This window comes from Oenanthe melanoleuca, chromosome 6, assembly GCF_029582105.1.
Source record: "Oenanthe melanoleuca isolate GR-GAL-2019-014 chromosome 6, OMel1.0, whole genome shotgun sequence".
NCBI lineage: Eukaryota > Metazoa > Chordata > Aves > Passeriformes > Muscicapidae > Oenanthe > Oenanthe melanoleuca.
Window position 1 is genome coordinate 17,395,674 of NC_079340.1, and position 17,179 is coordinate 17,412,852.

A 17,179-nucleotide genomic window follows, 5' to 3' on the forward strand; every position below is an offset into this window, starting at 1 on the left:
TTCTTATGTTTACAAGTTACTCTTCTAATGCACTTCTAATCTCTTCCATATGTCATCTTCTAGATAAAGACTTAGAAGTACTACTATGGAAACAGATACAATCTTATACCTTGAACAGATTTCTGCTCAAATCCATCCACATGAACAGAAACACTTTTTACAAGAAAAATAAACTGTACAGATAGTTTTTAATTTAAAGATCTGATTTAACCCCACTGAAACCAGCAGGACATCCCATATTTGAGATCCTTGGTAAGAATGAGAAGACAGTTAATCAGTGTAAAGGATTAGGGAAAGATGAAATGTTTGTGTGTACCACAACGCACACACAGTTGTTTCACCTGGCTTAGTACTGCATTCCTTTTTCTATGGATGTAGAATGAAAATACTGATTCTATCTACATTGGTTCATATTGCTGGAAAAAATTAATATTCCTTCCAATTATTATTACTATTATTATTATCTTCCTTTGAAGAGACCAGGGTTTAAAGGCATCATATTTTTTCTGTCAATTTCTTGATTTAAGATGTTTAGTGATAGTGGTATAAACTCGTGGGCTGGAGTAATGACTGGAAATGGTTCTACATTCTTCAAGCAACCAAGGGTCACCAAATTGACTCCTTCCAGTCAAAAGCATAACTGCTGGAGTAAACAGTGATCTGCAGTCCAGAAGCCAACAGTGCACAACAATAGATGAGGGGCAACTAATCTTCCACCAACAGAATCTTAGATCTCTATAGTTGCCCTCTGGATAGTGAAGCTAATTCCAAAGGCTGCTATATCCTTGCTACAGTCCCAACATATATTCCTAATAATTAATATATTATTGCACAGAATGCAAAAGTTGTCTGTAGCAATTTAACACAGCAGTGTTGCAGTACTGGCTGGCGGTTTCTTCATACTTTGAGCCAAGAAATAAATGACTTACACAGGACATGTTAAGCAAGGTTTTTAAATCACTTTGAAATCAGAGTAATCTAAAAAAAGCATATAATATAATAGTTGTCTGTGTTGTATGGCTTGACATCTCTTTAAAGTAGTTGCTGAGCAGTCCCTGGTGTCCAAGTGGAATAGCAACAGGAAGAGTCATATTGTAGGAATCATATTCAGTAGGAATCCATTGCTTGGAGGATCTGAAGGACTTCCAGCACAACTTGATAACAGAATAAATACTCATCCTGTGTGTGAAACACCTGGTTACATTCAATATAAATTCTAGACAAAGAAGGACTGACTAGCTGAAGTTACATGTTTATGTTATATGTTACATATTTATAACATCAGCATCTTTCTCATATGGATACAAAACTTACATATTTAAGAGAATCCTTGTTCTTTTTGTTCCATAACTGGTAAAAGTGGAGAATGATGTAGTTTAAGCATGTGCTCAGCTCTCATTTAGGACAGTGAAGGTTACATGTTTGCTTAATTTTAGTCACATGCTCAATCATGACCCTGAAGAAATATATATCAAAGATTTGCCTATAGGAATAAGTTATTTTAGTCTTCTCCTGCTTTTATTTTCACCAAGTGTTTTCTCTAAGGTGAGTTAGCTGCATCTTGTCTTTTTCTCTATGAAAAATCTTTTCAGGAGTGGGTGTAGCTCAGGAGTAGAATGGTTTACTTGGTGTTGATAAGTCAGCAATAGCAAGAATTCAACTGAAGTGTGTAATTGTACAGGGTAGGGTTTATAGTAAATCACTCTTTCTGTGACACTTGCTTTTCTTCTTACTCTAGAAGAAGAAAAGGGAGTGTGTGGTATCTGTCCTGTATTGCTGCTTTGCTTTAATTTCACTTATTTAATAAGGGATAAGCTTTCATATTTAAAACTAGACACCACTTGCCTAGAAGGCTGTTACTTTCCTCAAGTGAGAGCACTAAAATGATATTTTAAGCCCCAGATTTATCAAAGCATGGGGAGCTGTACCATTGAAGCTTTTTTTAAAAAAATAATCTAGTTGTATATTTAGAACTTACCTTAGTTTGGATCATGCCAAAACGCTGGTCTCGCAAATCTCTCACTATCTGCTTGATGTTGAACTATCAGAAGAGAACAGTTTTTATTTGGTTGACATGCAAGTTAGAAAGAAAGATTTAAGCATATTCAGATGGGGAAGCTGTGACAGCTCTTTTAGAAATAGTGTATTTGTAGTTATTACCTTTGTTTAAAACAATGAGAGCTGGGTTTATTCCATTTTGTTAGGGTGAATTCCTACAGGATTTATTCTGTTCTAAGATGCCCCCACCATATTGTTGACCATACCACTTTGTTATACTTAACAATGACCTGTTTGATACTTACACATAGATCTTTTTCTATATGGCTGAGAAGAATTTCAACACACAGCAGAACTCCACTTCTTCCAATGCCAGTGCTGCAGTGAGCAATAATAGGTCCTGTCCTGTGAGCTTTTCTCATGCAACAAATAAATTTTACAAGCTGCTCAGCCAGTTTGGAAGTGTTGTGGTCTGGCCAAGTGGTAAATTGCAAATGACTTATAATGCGCTTTTCTTCTGTCTGGAAGAGAGAGACCAGAAAGGTTAAAAATTATCAGTCTCAAAACTGATTTTCAAGGAAAACTTTCCTTAATTCTCAAAATTTTTTGTTTACTCTACAATTCCTTAGCTTTTCATAATTGACTCCATTGAAGGGTGCAAGAAATGCACTCAGAAACACAGGCCTAGAAAAATTTATTTTAAATTACTTTGATGAGACACTGAAGTTACTCTGTTGCCTTGAAAGAATGTAGTTATGTCATTTGTTGGTTAGAAAGGAAAAAGAAAAACATTTTTAAAATTAGAACATTGAAGTGCCATTTGCTAAAACTGTTTTTGTAGCTGAATGAAGCTTAACTAATAGAAGAGTAGTAATATGAGGGCCACACTAGTAAAATTGTAAATATCTGATGGCTATCAGATATAAAGGAATAACTTGTGATTAGATACTCAATACGCAAACCAACTAAAAATGCTTACAAGAATCAATGTAAATAAAATAAAGAGTAATATTATTTGAATTTTCCTGGATCAACACTTCTAGTTGCCAGTTCACAAAACCATGTTAAAATATGAATGCTGATTTTTACTATCAGAAGAATTTGAATATAAGTATGGATTTCTGCTGAAGTGATTGTGGCTTTCTGTGGTAGTTTGCTACTAGTTCAGTACAAACATAACAACATGTTTATTGAAACAATCACATACAATTTTCCATCTTGCCATTTTAATGGCCTTTTTCATATCAAATGCTTTACAATGCTTCACACTCAGTGGCAAAAGGTGAATTTCCTCAAATAGAGAAATTTTTTATCTTGATGGAAAAGGCACCAAGTTTAGTCTGGCACAAGTTTTTAAATTATCCCACTAAAGAATATGTCCTGCAGAATTTTTTTCAAAGCTTTACTTAATATTGAGGCAAGACTGGTGGTATACCTGCCCTGTTTTCTGTGATCTTCCACCTGGATTCTATATTTGTTAAGGTTCTAAAAAATTGCAGCAAGATTTGTAGTTTTATGTGTGCTTGTGTGTTTTCACGGACAAAAAAAAGTATAATTTGTTCTAAATTCTAGGATGAAAGCCACCTTCTTTCCCTTTTTCCATCCAACCACCATTACAGAATATGAATCCACTCTGGCATGGATGTGATTTGATGAGAACAATTCTGCAAAACACTGAACATACCAGTTCTGTGACTATTAGAGGTGTCATTTTTGGAAGTTCTTGTCCAAATGTATGTAATATTGGATCCATTGCTCATGCAATGAGCAAAAAAGAAACACCTCATTCACCCTAATTTCATGCCTGTTATTCAGATTTTTTCATCCCTAAAAATACTGAGTGATATTATAGAAGAAGCAAACAAAATTACTTGTATCCATCCACTCATGTAAATGACAAAATGAATTTCATCATATATGAAAGTATTAAATCAACTTACCTGCTTATTGATAATTTCTATTTTTCTAATTATGAAGTACTCCAGAATCTGGTAATTGTGTAGCCTGAGACAGAAATTAGCCAGGTCTTTAGAGTTGTAGGGAGATTCAGGCCAGTATCGATGACATTTGACTTGCCCAAGCTCCACTTCTTTTGTCATCATGGCAATCACATCTGATTCACTCTCCCAGACCATTTGCCAGAAATCGTCCATAGTGGATGGCAGAGGCCCTTGGGTTATAATATAAAAGTGTTCTTCTTCTCCAACATTCATTCTAATGTAACTTGCATTAATGTAGCCATTCCTTTCTCCCAGAGGAACTCGTGTCTTATCATCTGTACAGAAACAGAAAGATGCTATTTCAGCTGTGGATCTGAAACAGAGTTCTGCCATCTCCAGCCACAGGATATAGGAAACCTCAGTCTCTCCAGAAAAGTGTGCCTCTGGATTTTAGAATATATTGGACTACTACCACTAACATTCATCAGTGCAAGTAGGAATTCCCATAGATAAATTTTATGGTTCAATGCAGCTTTATTTCTCTTGAGGTACTTGTATAACACTGTGAAAAACCTTCTAATTACTATAGAATTGTTTGCCAGTGTTCCAAAATGGTGTACCCAACACTGCTTTTCCTGTATTGCATAGGACTGTTGTCACCGGATATTGGTGTTATTAACCAGAAAAACCTCTAAGAATATATATATACTGCATCACTGATAGAGATGCTACACATTTTTGCATGCATTGTCCTGTTGTTGCAGTTTAGAAAGACATCAAGGGTTCAGAAAGTTTTCTCGTGTTTCTCTGATAACTTTGTTCACCAAATGCATTTTTGTGCATACTTACATGGAAGGATATCTCGGTATCTGTTTTTATTCTGGTTTTCTGGTGCTTTGCCAGTTCTGCAGTCATCTATTGGTTTCATATGTTCTAAAGCCTAGATCAAGAAGAAATAGTCAATCCATGTTGTTCACATCCTCAACAGACAACTTTTACAGTGTCAGTGTGAACAAACATTACTGCTGTACATAACCCAAGACTGGCAAATAGACTTCTTACAGAAGAGAATTGGTACATCATTCTCTAAACTTCTAGGCAAGGAATTCAATTTGCTTTGTATTTTCTTTACCCTGCAATAATATTTCTTCATTTTCAAGTGATATTTCCAACCCTCATCCTCAAACCCCATCATTTCAAGTCGCTGTTGTATATTGCTGTATTATAGATGTTTGGAATACACTCTTGGCCAAATGTCAGCATTTTTGATTGATAACACAATGAATAAAGCACTATCAATTGCACTAATAGTGCAATAATGGCAGTGAATATTTTCAGTGGTGGAGAAAGTGGTGAATATAGGGAACAGCACCAATGATATTAAGTGCAAATCATACAGTCATTAAGAACTTCACAGCAAATTTAGGGAAATTGAATGCAGTGTAGTCAGAAGCAGGAATGTGCAAGTTCATTCCATATACATTTCTGTGTTACCTCAACTTTTTTTATTCTGCTACCTATTTGCTATGCATTGCACAATGCTCAGCCATCACATTCTGCCACTGCACATTTATATGAACAGAAGTATATGTGACAGTTCTTGAACACTTTCATCAGTTACTGCAGCTTTTACTCAGATAAAATATCCACTGGCTTTGGTAACCAGCACTTTACTTATTAGATCTTTATGTTTTCTGTGCAGATGTATGACTCAGCTCATAGTAAGGTATACCTACATCAGTAATGGAATGTAATGAATGGAAATTAATGCATGCTCTTGAGCCTTCAGGGAATGTCAGCAAATCCTATACACTTCAGCGTGTGGGACTTTGTACCCAGAAAGTCAGACATTTAAAGGCAAGTGTAAGAAACTGATAACATTGGAATTACTATGGAAAAGAGACAGCCATCCATTTCACTGGTAATGAGCATATCCTTTAAAGGAAAATCCAGTAGTACTTGAAGAATTACAAAATAACCTGTTCTTTGGGAATTTGGTGATAACTGCATACTCTGTTTATGTTCTGGAAAAAGAGATTTTACAAGCCTTCCTAATTTTACTTTTTTTTCATTGTTTATATGCAATCAGATGTAATTATGTTTTCATTATCTGCAGAGGTACATTACTTTTTCTTTGTCATTTCACTAAGTCCCTGACCATATCAATTGTGGCAATGAGTTCCATGGATGACTGGAGTGTTCCATTATGTGGAACATTTTCCTCTCTACTATTTCTACACTAGTAGAATCCTTAGCAGCATGGATTTCTTGCTTAGGTGCAGCCCCTAGTTCTTAGGCAGTTGTTCAGCAGAGCTGAGGGGGTAATAAGAAAAAGTCAGTCTAGGAAAAAGTGATTCTAATCTACATTATGAATGTTACATTATTTGTTTTCATTCTGTATGGGAAATATCTTTAAACAGGGAACAGTATAAGACTGATATGCATGGAAAGAGAGAGATGCAAATACTGTACTGTCACCCAAAAGCAGAGTAGAAACCCCATTTTGGCAGGAATAATTGTCAGGGAAAAAGAATTCAGTAAGGATATACAAGCTGAGCTCCCATACAGTATGCAGAAGGCTGTTAAAAGTCACTTTCTTAGCTGTGCTAAACTGTTAGTTCTTAAAAAGTAATCACAGTTTACCATAAACTCCTTTAGCACCTCTTGATTCTCAATCCGCAGCTGAAGTCCTTGAATAAGACCTGTTATGCCAGTCCTTGGATCTACTCCACTCTGTGATGGTTTCAAGTTAATTAACTGAGTCAGTTCATCTCCAGAAGCAAAGGTTCTGTCTATGTATCAACAGCAACAACAACAAAAAAGCAAACAAAAAACCAAAACACAACAACAAAAAAACAAGAAGTTTTTAATTATTATTGTTCATAATGCAGAATCTTGGCTTTAAAAACTAGGGAGCTGCAGTAGGTATATATATTTTGCTGCTTGCATTGTGGAAGTGAAATGTTTGAAAATGGAAGAAAATATTTGCAACTTATGTTCACAGCAGAAAGAAGAATAAGTCAATATCATGGATACAAGCAGCACCACATTTCATGTTATTTGGAAGCAGATCCAACTATTGCAAGTTATTTCCTCACAGAGTTTCTGAATACAGTCTGTTCTAAATAAACTATTCTTGCAAAATTGGAGACTTTGAATCTAGTTTATACTGGTATAGGAGACTCTGGCCATATTTTCACAGAGAATCATCTTCATATTTTCAACACCTCCATGACCATTAGTATTTCCACACTCTACTGCTAATAATAATCAGAGCAAATTCTTCCTTCCTAAAGTAAGCAAATATATTTTTCTTCTCATCTTAACTCACATTGCCCCTCAAGAACAAGATATTAACTATCTTTCTTGCACCAAAGTCAGGACTCAGTTTTACTACTTAGCTCATCCTGAAATGTATTTGACAGATTAAGAAAATTTACAAACATTGCATCTCCAGAAATATCACTACTTTACTGGAGAGATAGAAAAGCTTTTGTTCCCATATTGAATAAAACCAGTAGCTTGTTATGTAAAAAATAATGGTTTGAGGCAGAGGAATTATGGAATTTGGAAATTTAGTCTTAGGCTATTGTTTGCAAAGGATAACATACCAGCTGTCTCAAAGAAAAGCTGTTCCAGGGGTTTGTTGCCGGATGAAGACAAGAAGCAATGCTCTGCTTTCCTCTTGTAAGGTATCATCACTACTCTTAACTAATTTCTGTTACAATGGACTTGTGCTTGCTGTGTTTTTGTCCAGGCTACAACTTGCCCCTGCCTTGCCTGAACTTCTGAGACACTTTCTGTTTGCATTCCATTCTCCAACCCTCAAAGAGGCTCCTATTATCTAGTTGAGAGTGCCAGTGAAGACAGATCCCCACTCCAGACAGAGCACACTATTTCCCTTACACTTCTCCTTCCAAATCAAGGGGAATTAAAGAACCCCAAACTCTGTGCAGGTAGATGATGGATTGATTATAATTTTGTTTTCTGGCCAGCAAGGCTTGCTAGTGTGAGGGAGTAACCTGTGTTTTACTTCTAACAAGAGCCATCAGCATCTCATTGTTTCCACCAGGTGAGAAGAAGCAAGGAGAGAGGGCAATCTGTACTTCACAGAATCTGTGAGATAGTGCAGCATCCCCAGTATAATTCCTTTCCCAAATTATTCTCATTTGGAGCAGAAGGAGCTTAATTTTCATAAAGGAACAGTTAGGCAGATTCTTTAAATACTTCTGGTGTCAGAGGGGCTTTGGCACCTGAGCTTGTACACGCTCAAGCAATCAGTTCTAGAGTTTTTAATGAAATTGTCATGGGGGCTGAAATTCCATGATTCTGGGAACAAAGTCTTGAGAGAGAATTTGACCCTTCTTTCTGCATTTTTAAGTGTTTCATTTACTTTTTTTGTGAAGTTGTATGGGAACAGTAAGGGGTAGAGGAGAGATCTCATGGTGTATGTCTCATTTTTGAGTTACAAAAGTTTGGATGGCCTATTTATGCATCAGTGGCAAAAATTGTGTCTTGAGTACCCTGGTTTTTTAGACTGAAAGAGAAAATCCTTAGCTTGTATACAAGGGCCTAGTGTTGTTCTCAGTGTACATATATGGAAGTGCTGGGCTATATTGTTGAGGAAACAAGAGAAGTTTTCACATTATTACTTCTAGGTAGGATAGGAATCCTGTGGGGCATAACATCATCTTCATTGTTCCAGCTGCTTGACTCAGACTGTTGATTTTCTCTTCTGCAGCTTTCACATTCTGCACATTTCTGTGACCTGTAAAACAACGTCAGTTGAAGTGGCAGAAACTTTGATAATACCTTTGATAATCAAACCATAGAAAGATTTTGTGTTTAATCTATTTGTGCTCACTTTTAGCTTTCTTGAGCAACTATTTTCAAGAATTATTCAGAACTCTGAAGATCTTAAGTTCAAGGAGTTGTAGTAGTATTTTTTCTGGAGTATTGTTTGCAAATATAGCTACTGAAAAATGCTACTGTGGGTATGTGATTTTTTGTTGGGTTTTTTTCAGAGGTAAGAACATACTCTAGATATAAAGGTACTGAAAAATTACTGGAAGTAAGATTTCTCAGAGCTAGAGACCGTTTTAATGTATGACATTTTTCAACTGTTAGCCCTTACACCTGGAAGTTTCAATTCACTTGTCTTAGTAGTTGTGTGGAAGCTGTTTAGCAGCTTTTCCTGCAGGTGGAGCTGCATTCCAATAGACCCATGTTTTGTCATTTTCATACCATATTAGGACAGAGCTGGAAATATAAAAATAATTAATTCATATTATTTGTTTTGATAGTTTTATTTCATTTGAAAGAATTACCTGTCCAAAATGTTACTGATGATATCCTTATAGTCTTGTCCAGCCAGCTGACCTTGCAGAGGAAATTTGTCTGTTCTTTCTGCATCCTGCAGGTTTCAAATAAGAAAAAGCTGTGAAAAATCAGTACAGAGAAACATCAAGAATATAGCTACTTTCATCAACATTCCTTCTTATTTATGACAGAAATATGTCCTTTGCTCGAGATGGAAAGAGAAAATATAATAGTTTCCACTTCCAGAAGAAAGTGTGTATTGTAGTAAAAAGCCTTATCAGCTGCATTTGTAAGTTTTGAAAGATAGAACAATACAGTCTAGAAACACTTCTACATGACAAGTTTATTATATCCTCTCTGATCTCAGGAAGAAAATGCAATCACAGGAATCATGAGTGACACTGTTCCCTTCCCTATTCTTGGCAGCAGGAAGCACCAGTGTCTGAGATGAACTGTTGGTAATAAATTCCATTTTTTATCTTAGACAATGATGCCAGCAGTAGAAGCAGGGTGAAGCTGCTCTGCTGAAGAGGTGCTCAACTAACAGAGAAGGCAGACTCTTAATGACCCTCCATAAGCAATAGAAGCAATAGTATTGGTGGCTTTTTCCATCCTAAAGAATAACAACTGGTTGTGCATTTAAATAATGATGCAGGATATCTGCTGTTAGTATGTGAAAGTAGCTGTAATACTTGCTAAATAATTATTTAAATTTTTAGTTCAAATTGGTGTTTCTTCTTTCACTACTTAATATTTCAGATGCACTCAGAAAACACTCTGGCATCCTGGATACTTCACATACTGAATGCCCCAGAGAATCTTAATGGCATCTCACACTTGTACTTTATTTTCTTAATTTTGTACATGTATTTCCCCATTAGAATAGGGATGTTTATAGTTGCTGATTTAAGCCTGAATTCATCTACCCAGTTTCTGCACCCACTGATTACATAGATCAGAGACTGCTGTATTGATTTTGTTCTCTATTTGCAAAGAAAATGTGTTTTACTATTTTATTTTTACTTTTTTTATTTAGTAGCTTGTCATTTTCAAAGTTTGTATATGGAGTAGATGGAGCTGTGCTCTATAAAGTAAGGCAGAAAGTTTCTATTCATAGAAGACAACTAAAGGCAAGTTAGAAATAATGAAGAAGAGAGAGGTTAAGAGAACCAATTCAGGGAAAACACTAAGCACGTGGTTAAATTTTGGCATGTGCTTTGCTAAACTATATAGAATTAACAACATTGCTTAAAACTAAATATTTCCCTTAATACCTTTCTAACTGGGAGATCTGACAGGTAACTTGTAACCTTACTACTATCTCTTACTTCTCATTGATATTATTTGTTGGGTGTACTTCTGTGTCAGATCATAGATATGACCTTATTTTGATATTACATTTCACCAGCCTCTAAAAGTTTAGTTCCAACACCCATTCCAACAGCATGCTTAAAAATTCCACAAACAAATTCCTCTTCAAGGTTTTCTCAGCTTGTTTATGTCAAGAATACTTACAATTTTTCTAGTTCAATTATATTGCTTGAATTGGGGTTTGGGTTTTTTGGTTGTTTTCTGGAGAACAAGAAGACCTAAATTTCTCACATTTACTGAGGAGTTTTGCAGTTTTAAACTTAGAAATAATAGATGTCTGAAATTTAATGTGGAATGTCTTGCAGGACTTACTAAGACTCAAAATCATAGCTATGTTTGAAGAAATGTAGATGCACTTGAATTATGAATAGTAGTGGAGATAGCTTAATAGAAGTCTTATAATGTATATGGTTTAGAAATACTGAAAGAATGGTAAAATTAATAAATTTTTCATTTCAGTATTATAAAGAACCAGCACATGTCTTGCATATACAACCTTTCTTCCCTCCACCCTTTTAGCATATGTACTATACTTATCATATGCTCTTATCTCAGTGGAATCCTGACTCACTCAAATGTTAGCAGCTCCAGTCATGGGAGCACACTTCCCTCACTTTAAACTCTCTTTCATTAGGAGGTGTGGTTCTTGCCCACATTGCAGCAAATCCGTGCTGTAAACAAACAGATGAGTACATTGCCTGATAGCTTCTGAAAACTCAGATTTTACCTTATTGCACATTTGGTTGGAGCCTTCTTCCTTGAAACTGAAAACAGGCTGAGCTTGCAGGCTTTCCTCACCACTTGCTGAATACCAGAAAACAAAAACAAAATCAAATGCATGAAAATAGAGGTTCATTTCTTCTCTGCTGCTTAGACCAAAGGACTTGGACCTCAGATGGGTCACTAAAATACAATGTCTTAAACTGGCATGGAGTCTCCCTCTTGAGAATGCCTGGGAGGGCCAATAGAGCACAAATGCCATTTGTCACCACCAAAGAAGCCAACATAATTCAGACTGCCAGAAAATACACTAAAGTTAAGCCCTGTATCAACAGCAGCTATAAAAAAACTGGAAAATTTTAAATCTGCTCTTTCTAACCCAGCTCATTCCTTCACACTGCTAAGGGGAAACTACCATAGATTAACTTTGCTGCCAGTACTTCCATAATACTATTGTGTTTTGCAGGAAAACAGTTTAAACTTCCCAGAAACAATGTAATTCACCGATGTCATTTAAGAAGAAAGTGGCAATAGCAGTGTCTTCTTGACTAAGAGTCCTTGAAACAAAGCCTCCAATTTGTAACCAGCAGGCCAGAAGGAGGAATTCTTTATCCTTTCCACTTAGGTTTCTCCATTATAGGAAATGTTTCAGTATTCAAAGATATAAAAAGTTGAGAACTATAGGTATGTAATCTACTGGTAATTTTATATGCTTCTACTCCTAGATTTAATTAGTATTTAATTTTTGAATATTCAAAATATTCAATTGAATATTCAGCAGAGCAGAGCATAGAGTACAAAGCTCTTCCATACAGTTAGTCATGCCTGAAAGTACTGCCCTATGCAAGATGGGTGTGCCCTCAAATGAGTGACAATAGACCTGGGAGCAGAGGCTTCTGGATTTGAGTGTGAACAAGCACAGAAGAGAGAGGATCTGTCTGCCAGACAGAACAGGAGTTGTAATGCTTTCTGGAGATAAGTAGGAGTGATAGGATGTGAAGTTTGTGGGAGAAGTATTTTAGCAACTGAGCCAAAAATGGGCTGTGATTCCATCAGTGAGTTGCATAAAATGGGGTGAAATCAGACCAACATTCATGTCTTAAAAACTTAAGCTGACTTAAAGTGTCTTTGAGGGTCTTACAGCTCTGTTCCTAGACTTAAAAATCACATTTGGGCATTCCTTCCCTGTGGTCCTATGCCTTGAGCAGGTTAGCCAGAGCTAAAACCAGGGTGAAGAACGTGTTTGTACCTACGGCTATGAAACAGGACTAACTTTAAAATTGACTTCTTTTGTTAATACCAAAGTTGAATTCAGGTAACACATAATGCCACTTCTGTCATATGGTGAGTGGATGTAGCTGCTTACCAGGCTCTGCTTTTGTGTTTGGAGTGGAGGCTCTGTTGCCCTGGGTGCCTGAATAAGCCCAGTGCAAAGCCACGCTTCGGCAGACAGTGAGCTGAACAGTGCCCTGAGCCTTGCGCAGCAAATCTGTGACTGTTTGGCGTGGCAGACCAGACACAAAAGTCTCATTCACCTGAAAAATACAATGATGTGTATTTCCAGATTCCTGTAGCACAAAACCTTTTTAAAATTACATATCCTAGCACTGGGAAATCTTTATATAACTTCTTTGTAATTCATGTGTCGTCATTTTCTCCCATTTGTAGGAGAGAATTCTCATTCTTTCCTAACTCCCTTCATCCTTCATATATTCTTCCTTCATATCATTCTCCTTGATCTCTATATCTTTATAGACAGCAGGACACCACAAAATTATCATCTGAGATAGTAAGTGGGCTTTCCCCCATTCTTCAGTGAGAATATGAAGGAGAGAAGGAAGTAAATGAAAACCAATTTTGAAACTCATGAAGGGAGAAGAAAAAATAATTAGGGGTAACAAAAAAAGGATTATTTATATTAAAAGGTAGCAAGACTAAGATAGTAAGATAGTAAGTTTATAAATAAAGACTCAAAAGCCCTAATTCCAGTGATTTTAGTTTGTCTTGATAATACCTAACTGGCACCATGGCAGGTTCGTCCCAGTAGCCTCCTGGTTAGCTGTGACCTGCATGCTTGGCCAGTTAACTCTGGTTTCCCTGGACTTTCTCTGTAATCCTCACTAGGCACAATTACAGACAGGAGTAGGTGCAGTTGGATTCTGGGTCTGCCTCTGCTGCAGTGTCCAGCTCTGGGGAGGCCCAGTCCCATGGAAGGTGAACTCCAGGGAGGACACAGGGCCCCAGGACAGCCCTCTGACCAGCAGGAGCTGAGGGACATCACCTTCCAGGAGTTACTGTGCCAAGCAGCATCAGATTTCCAATCTGCACCACCTTTATATTGAACTCATTAAACTATTGAGCTCATTACAGAGCAGAGAAACTGTAAGCCAAAGCAATGAAGAACAAACATTACCTTAAGTAAGATGTCACCAACTTGCAGTCTCCCATCTAGATCTGCACTGCTGTCTGGGCTGATGGCTTTTATTAGGATAGCCCTGCCATTTTTTCCACCTACCAGTGCAAATCCTAGGCTTCCATTTTCTGCTTTTTCCAGCTCAATCTTAATAATGAAGTCCTACAATAGACAAGGATGCAGTATAAAGTGGAGTTTATTCAAGGCTGTATTTTGTTTGCATTTTTATTACTGAAGATTCCCAAAGTTCTTACTGTCTGATGTGGATTATGGGATATATGGGATATACTCTTGAATAGATCTATAGAGTTTCCAAGGATCAAGATAGAAGCTGCATGTATGCATCAGAATGAAAAGAGTACCTATTTGTTTTCATACTCTTTTTAAAGATTGCTGCTGGGGAAAATAACCCCTTAAGAGCAAAGTAACATGTTCTTCTGTAATCCTTTTATAATACATCAAATAAATCACCCTAACTGACAAATGAGGCACTCATATCTCCAGCATGACAGTAATGCAGTACATAGTTTATTCTCTTATTTTTCTGTAATTTAGATCTTAATCTTGTAAGCCCAACATTCCATCTCTTTTACTTTAGCACTTCATTTGCTTTTAAAATCAGCTGCTTTTTTAGGGTCAAGTACTATGTCAGAAATAGCAGCAAGCTAGAAATGTTTATGACTTGCAGCATGACTAGTTCCAATGCCACAAATATCAGCCTTGGAAATTGTTTTTGCAGGTTGAACAGATAGACCATCATGAATTAGATCATGCAGAAGAAGCAGTAATGGTGATGACATAATCAAAAGCAAGAAAATGGTTCCAATTTTTTTGCCAGGTTGCAGGTCTAATTTTAACATGAGACAGCTTTTTTTATTTTATTTATTTTTTTTTGAAAGCCACAATCGAGAGAAAACCACTTAATCTATTCACATGAAATATTGAAATATCATTTCCAATTTAGATAATTTCAATTGATGTTACTTTTCATATGTTTGCACCAACAGAATGATGTTTGCACTTGTAAGAATTTTCAAGCATTTTATGCTGAGCATAGAAATAACTTGTTTTTCTCCCCCAAAAAACAACATTCCTGTGTATTCAATAATTCCTAATAAATAAAAAATAACTTTAAAAATGCAAAACTCTTGCCAAGTTCAAACCATATTGGTCTATATCAGTGCTGCATATACTGCAATTATTTGGGCTAATTTTACTCTCTTTTTAAATGTCCATCTGAAAATTGTAGAATGAAACATATTAATTTGTTTTCAAAGATTGTTGTGGAAAATGTTTCACAACTGCATATATTTTCCCCAGAGTCCCATGCTGTGACATGTCTTTTTCCTTTGCTGCTTTCTTTCTAAGCATTGGAAAACAGCAACAGAAGAGTGTGTCCCCAGGAAGTGCCCAATGCATTCTACTCTGTGAATGCCAAATACAATTCAACACTTGCAGGACACTTTCCAACTGTATTATAGTCACATTTTCAAAGAGAGGAAGAAAATACATTAAATACCACTATTGAAAAAAGCTCACTCCATATAGCTCACTTCACTTGATGAACCACCTCACACCTCAGAGTGTCACTTACTTTACATTCTGGAGAATCAGGAGTGTTCTGCTGAGCATCACAGTTTGTTTCCTCCATATGTTTCTCTGTGAAAAAGCAACAACAATTTTTAGATAGATGTCCTGGTAAAATATTCTACAGTATAACACTCAAAATCTCATTCAGAGGCATAATAAAACATTTTATATGTGAAAGACAAAATAAATCCTATGGATTTATGCAGCCTAAAACTCCTGAAATGTCAACCACACTGTGACCTTTTTACCTCCCTGTGAGCAAGTTCCAAAACAAGCTTTAAGAACTGTGTGCTACAGAGACACCAGATGCTCAACAGTAATGTATAAATGTTCTCTGAAACTCTGAGGGAGGCAGGGTTTTTTATGAAGAGTTAATCTTTCCCAGGCAATGCCAGTATCACCTATAGACATATTTTCTTTCAAGGAGAAGGCATGCAATTTTACTAGCCCTAATTGAAAAATACAAAATTCCTTACTATGTTGATGCAGCAGATGCTGTTCCTGGGAGTTCAAGTTTTCATTTGACAAGGAAATATTTGCTTTCTCTGTTTCAGCCAGTGGCCCTAAAAACATACACATCTGTTTGTTCTGACAGGCCTCCTGCTAAACTTCATGTACTCATGGAATGTAAACTCTGGGCTTAGCATATTAAACACAGCATCAATATCCAATATTGAGACTGTATGAAGCAGTGTGAGACCACTGCGTGATTAAGTTTGCCAATTTGCACAGAGATATAAACATTTCAGTAATGAATTGCAGAGCTGTTGCATCTTAGCCATTGCTAGTTTAAAAATTGTACCAATCAGAGACCAGACTGAGTCACTCTAGACATGTGGCAATGATCAGGCAGATGAAGGAACACTCCCACCTCTACCCAGACCCCTCAGTTTTGTATTTTTGCTTTATCATATTTTGGTGATCTTAGCTGTCTTCCACAAAGTATTCTTAATACATGAATTATGGAAAATAATGGATGTCCTGTAGTTTAAAAAATGTTACCAGTTGCAATTGCAATTTTAGTATGTGTTCTTGTAACTAGGCATATAAAAATGAAGGCTTGCTTTCTTAATCACAAATTATTACAGATTTATCTATAAATCTAGCAGTGACGATAGCAAATGGAACACCAAATACAAAATTACTGCAGGTTTTTCAAAGTGTCTGTAAAAGGGAAGAATCATAGTATCATAGAGCAGTTTGGGTTGAAAGGACCTCAAAGATTATTTGGTTCCACCCTCTGCCATGAGCAGGGACACCTTTACTAGACCAAGCTGCTCAAAGCCCCATCCAGCCTGGACCAGAAGATTTTCAAGGATGAGGTGTCCACAGCTTCTCTGGGCAACCTGTTTCAGTATTGCAACACCCTCATAGTAAAGAATTTCCCCCTAATAACTTATCTAAACCTGCCCTCTTTCAGTTTGATGCCATTCCCCCTTGCCCTATCACCACATGCCTTTGTCAAAAGTCCTCCTCCAGTACCCCATTAGTAACTGGAAGGTGCTGTAAGGTCTCCCCAGAGTCTTCTCTTGTCCAGTCTGAACAACTCCAGCTCTCCCAGCCTGTCTTCATCAGAGAGGTGCTCCAGCCCTCTGACCATCTCTGTGGCCTCCTCTTTAAACTGCTCCAACAGGTCCATGTGCTTCTTATGCTGGGGACTGCAGAGCTGCATGCAGCACTCCAGGTGGGTCTCACAGAGCAGTGGGACTGCCCTCCCTCAACCTGATGGCCACACTGCTTCTGGTGCAGCCAAGGACATGATTTCTGGCCTGTGATTGCACATTGCTCAGTCATGTTTAGCTTCTCATCAACCAACACCCTCAAGTCC

The 17,179-nt window shown here is 36.9% G+C and overlaps 1 protein-coding gene across 1 annotated transcript in view; it reads right to left on the minus strand.

The window, feature by feature from the left end:
• Nucleotides 1–422: 422 nt before the first annotated feature.
• FRMPD2 (FERM and PDZ domain containing 2) overlaps nt 423–17,179 on the minus strand; it is a 51,453-nt gene continuing 34,696 nt past the window's right edge. The window contains exons 30-41 of the mRNA XM_056495152.1: nt 15,356–15,420; nt 13,762–13,923; nt 12,715–12,883; nt 11,356–11,432; nt 9,266–9,351; nt 8,591–8,706; nt 6,582–6,730; nt 4,788–4,878; nt 3,939–4,273; nt 2,304–2,519; nt 1,979–2,041; nt 423–1,179 (exon numbers count right to left, since the gene is read on the minus strand). Coding sequence (XP_056351127.1) covers nt 1,108–1,179; nt 1,979–2,041; nt 2,304–2,519; nt 3,939–4,273; nt 4,788–4,878; nt 6,582–6,730; nt 8,591–8,706; nt 9,266–9,351; nt 11,356–11,432; nt 12,715–12,883; nt 13,762–13,923; nt 15,356–15,420 — 1,601 coding nt within the window. The 3' untranslated portion in view covers nt 423–1,107. The remainder of the gene's footprint in view (nt 1,180–1,978; nt 2,042–2,303; nt 2,520–3,938; nt 4,274–4,787; nt 4,879–6,581; nt 6,731–8,590; nt 8,707–9,265; nt 9,352–11,355; nt 11,433–12,714; nt 12,884–13,761; nt 13,924–15,355; nt 15,421–17,179) is intronic.